Here is a 9571-nt window from a genome sequence, read left to right on the forward strand (position 1 = left end):
ATCAAATCACGAAACTCAGTGACAGGGCTTTCGAATAACAAGATAACGGACTTCTCTCAGTGAGAGACAGGTGGAATGAAACACGGAAGGGGCAACGTATACGGAAGAGGGGCTATGAGAATGCAGAGCGCGATGAGTGAATAAAAGCGACCTTCACCAGTGTATCGCAGTCATGCTCTTCGACTGCCGCTCGGTCAAGTCATGATTGTCAACTGACAGTGAAGTTGCTGCCCTTGCCCTTGTGATCGTCGACACGCGGCCTTGTGCTGCTCCCTCGAGCGATGGCTCCCGTCCTGCCGGCACTCGCCTGTTCCATCTTCAGCGGTAGGGAGGATGAGTGCTGGCATCTTCGTGTGCTTGCATGTTAAGCGACTTCCTGGGGATCTCAGCCTCGATGCACCTCACTTGAGTCAAATGACACTGTTGTCGTTTAACCGACGCACGGGTTCGCAGGTCTTGGCCTCGCATTCTCGAACGCTGCCTCCGGCTCCTGGTCTTTCTCCTTCGTTTTAGTCCAACAGCAGCAGATACGGTGGTAGGAGCGAGAGGGTGCAGCAACAGATTCGAGAAACAAAAGAATTGCACATATTGATAAGGGACTTGTGTGCGAGGCAGACGTTGAGAAAGATGGCGCAGGACGATGTTGGACGACAAGCGACCCGGCCAGGCTGTAGCCCAGAGCTCGAAGATCTTTTGACTAGACATCCAGGGGTTGACGCGAGATCTGCACTTACCGGCCTCGCCTTGTGTGCTTCATTCTCCAAGCCGAAAATCATGCTCCAAACCCGACGAGGAGCCCCTGATACGTTTGCCCATTCCCAATAGACAGTGCCAACACGAAGTCCCGCCAGCGCACCCGACGCCATACACATCTCGTTCAGTCATTAACGGCCGGTTTCTCCAAGCAATGATATCCGAAACCAGCTCTTGATTCTCCACGGTGAGGTTGCGGAGTTCTCCTAACTTATGAGTCTAAGGTACATGTTGATGGCGCATCCGTCCACCCCGTCAGACGGTTCGCAATGTCGCTCGCGTAGCAGTGTGTTGCTGAGCCCTTCTCGAGGTCACCCGACGGATCGATTTCGCCGGAGTTGTAGAGTCGTGCGGCGCGATAGTACGCTTGTGCGTACTCGACCCCATCGACTGTTGCCTGGGCGTTGATATCAAGGGCGTACCCGTGGCCGCCATCCGCTGTGCCGGCAACTGCAACAAGGGGCGATCAGCAAAACACAATACCGAGCGGTAAATTCTAGGTGAAGGCGGCTTCACTTACCTCCATCCTGGAGCATGCCAAGAATCTGTGCCTTGGGACACGGATTCTGTACCTTCCCATCATCATTACAGGTATGATTGCCTCTGAACGACTGCAGAATGCCCGGATTTCGCACGGTGCCGTCTGGCGAGACTGATGTCTTGGCTCTCACACACCCTTTCGTCTCCTGCAGGACTGCGGCCAGGATGAATCGATGGTCCACCCTCGTCTGTTGTGAAACTAGCTTGATTGAATCGTAGAGGTCCTGAATCTCCAGAGAGGTCATGTTGGGTACGTCGTAAAGCCTGTTGCAGCTTCGGGATATTATGTTCTGGTTTGCGACCCACATGTCGTTGAAAGATATCCATGAGAGGTCTGACGGCCATCCTGCTTTCGACGAGCCGTCACCCGTGTATTGAATGTAGTTGTTCCGTCCACCTGTTTATGCCCCTCGTCAGCTACGACTGCCTGTTTCTCCGAGAGGCCTGTTCTCCATACCGTCGTAGTCATTCCAAAAGCCGTCAGTGCCGAGTTTCCCTTGTACAACATCATTTTCGCGTTTTGTAAGAGGACTAGCGAGCGTAGAGGCTATCAGAAGGAGTGCGAGGAGGACCTTGCAAAAATGTCAGCCTTTCGGTCTGCTGCTATCCCGGAGGGTCAATTGAAGTGAACTTACTAGCCGCGATTGAGCCATTGTGCAAATGGTCAGGTCCACTCAGAGTCCCTCAAGCGAAAGCACGAATAAAAGTATGCAAGCACGGGGAGACAGGATCTGCAATGCAGTAAGGACTAATAGATAGGCGCGAGAACAGTACACAGCAGGGGACAACGAAAAGATGAAGGAATCGAAATCGTTCTTACATATCAAGTCCACCCTGGGAAGTGGAGTCCAAGGAGCCTCTGATCGGATACACAGCGGCAACGCATAGCATAATTGGCAGAAGAGGCCTCTTCTGGTGGCATTGCCAGGCCGTCTGGCAACATATCTGACCTTTAGAGTGTTTCAGACCGGTATCCGCAATGTAAGAGATCCACAATGCATATCCATCGAAAGGACGGCCTTGATAATGGGGATGATCAGGGTATGCCGCCACCACGGGGCCTGAGGCAGCTCGAGATACCTACTAGGTAGCAGAGGATGAAGCGGACGTGCTGTTAGTTAGAGCCTTCGGTGGCCTGATTCATTGCCAGAATCCTTCCAAAAGACTGGTACTCCATTTCGGTAGAGGCTTGGGTGGCCGAGTACTGATTGCGGCAGATTTTTGGGGGACCAGAAACTTTTCATGCAGAGAATGCTGAGCCACGGCAACAGCCACACCATTTTCTCGGAGTTTTGGCGCTTCCGTTAACTGTCGTGCGTAAAGAGAAAATCCAATCGCAAAGGCGCACGGTGGCGGTAATTGATCCATCTCAAGTCCACTCATGCGGCCCGCGTTCGACGAATCCCTGCACAGGCGCCACGACAGCGCGATCTGTACACAGTACTGTGTACTCTTGCTCGTCTGACTTAATTTACGTAGAACTGTGGACTGGGTGCTCTCAATGATTCAGGTACTTCATCGAGTGTGAGTGATTGGCTAGCTGTCTAACGCGGCAGGGAATACGGAGTACTCATATCATCATGCTGAAGAAAGGAAATGGTCAAGTCTTGCTTTTCTATGCACTTGGTACGTAGTGGAATTTGCCTCCCGCCTATGCAGGTCCCAACCCTACAGGCCAACCGGGTTAGTGGCGATGGTCGCTCCATGCCAGGTACAAAGGACAAGACTGAGCTACCAATGCTGGATACTTACTGGGTAGGTACATATGTAAAAAAGGCACAACCTCACCAGGTACCTGGCTTCCAGTCCAGTGAGACGTAGGATTTCGCTGTTCGGCAGCCTCGTACTGCACTCTCCCTCAATACTGTTTCTGCTATCTGATGCCTGCTCCTAGAGAACATACGTCGAGGTGTAGTGATATTCCATCACACCAACTAGTGCTCTTGTAAAGCAGGCAGACAGCTATTTCTCGCACTTTGTCATGTCACATTCGTCAAATCTCATCAATCTTGCGGGCACATTAGCAGCAGCATCATCACTTTGCTGCAGTCTTTTGTGGCCACGACCATCTTTCTGATGTTCTTCGGTTCCCGTCAAATCCACTCGCCGCCACCTGGTGCGGTCCCTCGTGCCGGTCCACCTGAAACGGCTGATAGTGCCTTGGCTGACCCAATACTCTTCAGGACGATGCTGGCCTGGTGGCCCTTGAACCCATCGACTTCAATGCCAAACACATCATCGCTAGATCTCCCAATCTGGATAACAGGGATAGATCTGCCCGGGGCGCTGAGGTCCACGACTTGGGCAGAGGACTCCCGCTTTGTTCCACGTCGAGGGCCGGTATCTGATATTGAACGTTTCATAATAGAGGGCGGGTACATCGACCTGTCAAGGTGTGCGGTGTGCAAGTCCCACGCGTCGATCTTGGTCTTCAGGTAATCAGTCGATGCTGAATGTTTGTGAGAGAACCCACTTTGGCGCTCGGATGGCTGATCCTTAACCCATCCAGGACAAATTCGGTGGTCTGGGGAGCCTTTCACAGGGAGATCTATTGCTTCCATGAAACTAAGAGCTCGTGCATCGCGGCTGTATACGCTTGACGCCCCTTGGCTGCATTGGCTTGTCGGACCAAGAATTGGCTTGAAGATCGTTGAAAGCGAGGATGAAGAGTAACGGCGGGAAAGCTGTGCGCTGGGTCGTAACTTGGACCAGGATACAAGCTTTAGCCGACCTGCATTCGATCGTTTCTTCAATACTTTTGACTGAGGAGACTTCTTAGTAGCTCGATGAGCACGTCTGCTTGGTGTAGCAAATGGGAAGGCAGTGAGCATCTCAGAACTCGGGAGAATGACCGAGCTAGGTGTTCTTCTGTGTGCATGAGAGGGCACCGCCATAAAGGGAGGTGCAAGGTTTGGCTTTGAGGGTGTTGAAGAGAGCGGTTTCTTTTCGGTAGAGTACTCTGGCGAGGTGGGAGGTGTCGAGGACAGCTCAGGGGTCGTAAAAGGGTTGCTTGCAGGCGTATAGAGACGATTTGATGACAATGAACTCTCGTTGTTGATATCGCTTGCTGCATTGTCGAACCGATTTCGAATCTCGGCCACAGGCGTCTTGGGTCGTGTCCGCGTTCCCATTCTCTCCAGTCCTCCCTGCTTCTGATTGTTCTTGGGTAGTCCCACCTCGCCATTGTTTGTGGGCTGCAGTCCCAGCTCTTGGACAGTATGTTGCTGTTCTGCAGCTGGTGCTTCGTCCACGGAAATGCAAGACTCTCCACTCATAGCTTGAGTAGACTCCACAATTCGAACCTGAATACCCATCAGGCCCGCCTCGATCGCGTTGGGCTGCTTGGGTTTCTGTGAAGTCGGGCAAGGAGTGCCTAAGCTGTCTGCAGTCGTGTCCGAGACGCGTTGTCCCAACTCTTGGAAAAGTTTCATCGGGTGCACGACTTCTCCGCTACGGCCCGAGTCGAGTGGCTGGGGTATGGGAAATCGTTCCAGCTGTCTGGTCAACGGTGGTGGTCGGCCTGCTGGTCTTGGTTTGAGGATGAGAGGCTCGGGGACCGGGAGAATGTAGTCATGCTTTGCACTGAAGGTCGTAAATTGGCGTGGATCAGGGCCTGTAACTCGTCTTGCTGCCTGCGGATCGTGTCTCATACCCAAGCAGCATTGAGGTGGAGTGAAGAGTCCATGACTGTGAATAAACCCATGCCCTGGACCACTGCCTAGGTCTGATTGAGCAGGACTGCTTGGAAAGGGACTTTCGACTCTAGGATTATACCGTTGAACAGGGGCCGCAGGCTGCTTCCGAAAGCCGCGCAGCAGAGCAGGGTGACTTGGGAACCTAGGAGGAGGCCCGAAAGGATGTGGGTAGTTTGGAACCACGGGGTATCGACTTCCAGGTAGAACTCTGGGTTTCTTTCGATATCTTGGCAGGATGATGACCAAAATCAGACACGCCAGGACGACGAGGAAGGCAATGGCCGCGAAGATGATGGAGAAAGTCCGACCTGGACTGGTCTCACGCCGCTGCAGACGTTGGACAGTTAGTGGCGGCATATTTGATGTTTTCCGCGGTCAACAAAAGCCACGGTGGTGTTAGCGCAGCAGACTTTCGGGATATTGACATCGGAAGGGAGGCTTTGAGCCCGATCTGTGCGGAGCTGAATAAAGTCAAGGAGCGAAGAAAGTGAGCGCACTTTGAGAAAACAATGAAGCCAACTGAACATGGCAAGAACGGTCCGGCACAAAAGAGAAAATGGGCTTGCGCAGCGCTTTGGCGACCGGTGCAGGGTTGCTCTTTCCTCACAGATTCATCAAATTGTCCTTCATTTCATTTCACTAAAAGAGCAATTTCGTCACGCTCTGCTCTGTAGGGACAGAGGAGGTACAGGATAAGGCTCGGGAGCATCGAGAAGCAAATCGGAGTTGGAGATGAAGGCAGTCAACTTACATGCAGTGGTGTTCAACTGTCATAGTCCGCTCGGTCTTGCGGCTGAGCACCAAGAACCCAACCTAGCCCGCTTCCCACCATATTGGCCACCATATCTCGCTTCCGCAGCCTTCTACCATCATCTGAGGTCGGCGAACTAGCCTGCTCCCGTTGAAGGTCTTGCGAACCGGGGACGGAGCTAATTTTGAGGTCTCGCAAGCCGTTCGACCCAAGCGGAAAGGCAGCACTTTTTCGTAAGGCTGAGGCAGCGCCTCTAGCGACATCGAACAGGCCCATAGGAGCCTCTTCCTCATAAGAAGGGCCGGATCCTGTTGGCCCACTCCGCTGTGCCATTACACGCTTTGTCTCGGCTACATCTGCTTCGCGATCGTCCACGCCAAATGCTCCTGGGAGAGATGCGTCTGCTTTTGCGTCGAACGCGCGCTCTTCCTCTACAGCTTGCGTCTTCAGTCCGTCAAGCTCTTCTTCGTAACGGCGCCAGGTAGCAAGAATTCCAGAAAGTGCTTCTCCAGATGGCGCCAGCAATAATGCTCTTGAAAGGAGTTCCATACGCTGTGTCAGACTATCAATGCGAGCATTCAAACTTTTCGGGGACGCGCTGGGACGATATTTGCCGGCAGCATAGGCCGCACGCCATGATGTGTCATCGGTAAACAACGAGGCCGCAGATTGCACTGGTGAGGTGTGCAAATGTGTTGTAACATAGGCATACGCAGTGTCGAAGTCATTCATCGCAAGAGCTGCCATGATCGCTGCGTAGGTAACCCTTTGTTCGGCCAAGAGAATTCGAAGCTCAATCGGCTCGGAGTCGTCTACCATGTTTCCCCGGGTTGCAACGTGAGCACGGACGAGACTGCGTGCTATCTCCAGCAGGTCGTCCAACTTGGTGTAAGCTCTTGTATCCTGTTCAAGGACTTTCTCCAGTAGCGTCAACGGATCTTTCTGCACACGAATAGCGACAGGCTTGAAGGGGACGCCGTGTTGCAGGGTTAGCTGGTAGAACGACAGGCTGTGAGTGGCTTTAACGAGATAGTCAATCCCGGATAAAGTTGACGATTGAGGAAAATTTGGCCGAAACACCTTCAGGATATCGTTTGCACGTTTCATGCCACCACGGTCTCTGTTGCCATTACTTGCATTGTCATAGGCTTCGTAGATCGCCGCAACAATACGAGCATGGACTTCGGCAGAGGACAAAGGCGGAGATGCGCTTGTAAGATAGATTTCTTGGGCAAGGCTGTACTGAGCGGCCTTGAGGAGGGCGTCAAGAACTTGTGTCTCTAGAACATTCAGAGATAGTCGTGACAAGAAAGCTGAGCTGTCGCGGCCATCAGTCTGCTGGCTTGCGGACCAGGAATGAAGATACAATATCTGCTGCCGTACAGAACGCCAGTCGATTGCTCTTCGTGTTTGAAGTGGAATGTGTTGCAGCAGTCGGCGAAGTTCATCTTTGTGCCGTCGTTCGGAACCAAATACACAGGTGCGTGCCAAATCGTCTATCGTCCATGCCAGTCCGTATCCCGACAAAATCTTTGCAGTGCTTAGAAGCCCAGCTAATAGCAGAATCGAAGTTTCCGACGGACGCGTGAATCCGTTCGTCTCTTTCTGGAGCAAATGGTGCAGTAAATCGGTCTCATTGAAACCTTTTGTAGCGTTTTCGGGTAGTGGAATTTCCGGCTCCCCCTGCGAAAGGTCGACTTGATGGAGCCCAACGAGCTCTGCGGCCTTGCCGAGGACTTGTCCGCAGATGGCGTAAGCATCGGTTGACGTCCCCCGGCATCCATATATAATAGCTAGACCTGTCTGTGCATACCGAGCTGCCTCGTCTCCGGATTGCAAGCTTCTGCCGGGACCACTCCACTCCACGTACGCCTTCGCCGCGACATCAAACTTATTCATGCTCAAGGAAATGAGCCAATCGTACACGGGCTTCCATGATATCTCCTCAGCTGCATCCTCTTTTGGTTGATCCTCGAGTCTTCTCCTCTTCGCCCGGTTTGCGCCATTGACCCACGGGGATACCACCTGGTCCAGATCTCTTGCTAGAACAGAAGGGTTCTGCTGTGCTTCAGCATACTGTAGAAGTCTGCTGATGCCTTCAGCCCCAGAGAAGTTCTCGATGCTCTCCAAGTCAACAAGGCCATAGGCGTCAGGGTAAAACTCGTATTGCAATCGTAGGAGCGGGACAAGGTATGTTTCATACCACAGTCGCAGATCGACGTCGTCTTCGAGGAACTGCTCCACGAATTCCGCTGCTGGCTGGATAGCCCCATGAAGCTGCTCCAGACGCTTCGCCCATTCGATAATGAAGTTCGCCAGATCGCTCTGGGTATGGATAGATGTGTGCTCAGGTAGCGATCGTAGGGCTAGAATGCGACATTGTCGTGACGCCTCGCTTCGTGACAGGCTAGATATTGACGAGTCAAGGCTCGGATTTCCTGAGCTTCCTAGAGATTCTGAGGGCCCCCCAAGCGACTTCAGGAATGCCACAACCGTCGAATTCTCGGACGTTTCGGTAGGGTAGAAGGAGAGTAACAATTGATATGTCAAATCATGAGGAAGCACATCGGGCCGCCATTTGACGAGTTGAAGTAATGTGTCCAAGTCGCCTTCGGAAGTTGCTTGGACAGCATGAAGGGCGATATGAGCCTCCGATGGCTCCTCTGAGCTCTTCATACCTGGGATTTTACGCACATATCGCGGCAGGAGTCCAGCTGCGCTTTGTTGAATATGTTGACAGCGTGGAATGAGACTAAATGCGTCACCAGACTCGGGACAACTTCGGTGCGCGAGCCTCACCGGCCGTGACTTGAAGCTCAAACAACATCCACTACAACCTCAAGCAAACACCTGAACTGCGCTCTTTGCACGCCCAAATCCCACCTGCGCTCTTTGATGGTTGTGTCTCGAGGACCTTAACTATCCGAAGATGGCGTCTGGATACGGCCTAACTGGAGGTGAGTCGCAATTCCGCGAGATATTCACAGTGGTGTGCTCGTGTCACCCGCACCCAACCTGAACCCAAGCTCGATACTAATGAAGTTCTCGTCTGTAGGCGTCTCCCGGTGTTTTCCTTTCTGGCAAGAGTACATGTCTTGCTACGTTATCAATCAGAATGATCCCGAAGCCCGAGCCAAAGGCGTCTGTGCCCCACGCTTGGAGGATTACTACGAATGCCTACATCACAGAAAAGAGGTATATCCTGTTCACAGATGGAAGAATGATGCTTGGATCTAACGATGTAATAGTTTGCAAGGACGGTGGCGATTCAGAAGGCACTACAGAAGGCTGAGGCAGCAAGTCCCCGAGAGAATGCCCCTAAGCTCGGTCAGATACGAAGCCTTGGACTTATTGGCCGGGAGGAAGATTCGAAAACGTTCCTAGGAACAACACCTGGAACTTATTCCTGATGAGGGAAAGCAATAGTCAGCAGCCTGCCAGGCCAATGTGGCTTCGAGACGAAGAGGATGGGTGCCTCGACTGTACATATCACAGAAGCCCAGAAGAAGCTCGGTTACTACGGAGACTATATCAAACCCAAGCGCTTGACAGCTTCTGCCGACCGTCTTCAAGCCCACCTGATGTTCGAATTGCGAAGAAGCAACGTCTGCTAGTCTATGAAAGCCGGACTATCCGCACAAGTCCTAATGTTAGACACTCGTGCCAGCATGGTGGGATCCCCACAGGAACTTGAGATGCTTTTTAACACGATCGCTGCGACAGTGAAACTACTGACATGGCGAACTGCTCCTGCATCGCCAGTGTCGCGACTGATATTAGCGTTGTGCTGACGGAACTCGTGAACAGCTCTTTCGGAGGATGGTGTATCCAG

At 52.6% G+C, this 9571-nt stretch overlaps 4 protein-coding genes across 4 annotated transcripts; 1 reads left to right on the top strand and 3 right to left on the bottom strand.

Annotated features, from left to right (window-relative positions):
• Nucleotides 1-964: 964 nt before the first annotated feature.
• On the bottom strand, nucleotides 965-1946 carry G647_00721 (uncharacterized protein; the record flags this gene model as incomplete). The annotated part of the gene is made up of 4 exons (XM_008724124.1): nucleotides 965-1203; nucleotides 1274-1690; nucleotides 1751-1865; nucleotides 1929-1946. 4 exons carry the CDS (start codon nucleotides 1944-1946, stop codon nucleotides 965-967), a joined length of 789 nt encoding a protein of 262 aa, XP_008722346.1.
• A 1440-nt stretch (nucleotides 1947-3386) lies between these two features.
• On the bottom strand, nucleotides 3387-5345 carry G647_00722 (uncharacterized protein; the record flags this gene model as incomplete). The annotated part of the gene is made up of 1 exon (XM_008724125.1): nucleotides 3387-5345. One exon carries the CDS (start codon nucleotides 5343-5345, stop codon nucleotides 3387-3389), a length of 1959 nt encoding a protein of 652 aa, XP_008722347.1.
• A 406-nt stretch (nucleotides 5346-5751) lies between these two features.
• On the bottom strand, nucleotides 5752-8415 carry G647_00723 (uncharacterized protein; the record flags this gene model as incomplete). Its single annotated transcript, XM_008724126.1, has 1 exon — nucleotides 5752-8415. One exon carries the CDS (start codon nucleotides 8413-8415, stop codon nucleotides 5752-5754), a length of 2664 nt encoding a protein of 887 aa, XP_008722348.1.
• A 253-nt stretch (nucleotides 8416-8668) lies between these two features.
• On the top strand, nucleotides 8669-9149 carry G647_00724 (uncharacterized protein; the record flags this gene model as incomplete). Its single annotated transcript, XM_008724127.1, has 3 exons — nucleotides 8669-8696; nucleotides 8795-8934; nucleotides 8988-9149. 3 exons carry the CDS (start codon nucleotides 8669-8671, stop codon nucleotides 9147-9149), a joined length of 330 nt encoding a protein of 109 aa, XP_008722349.1.
• Nucleotides 9150-9571: the final 422 nt, after the last annotated feature.

The sequence above is a fragment of the Cladophialophora carrionii genome (genome assembly GCF_000365165.1).
Source record: "Cladophialophora carrionii CBS 160.54 unplaced genomic scaffold supercont1.1, whole genome shotgun sequence".
Taxonomy (NCBI): Eukaryota; Fungi; Ascomycota; class Eurotiomycetes; order Chaetothyriales; family Herpotrichiellaceae; genus Cladophialophora; species Cladophialophora carrionii.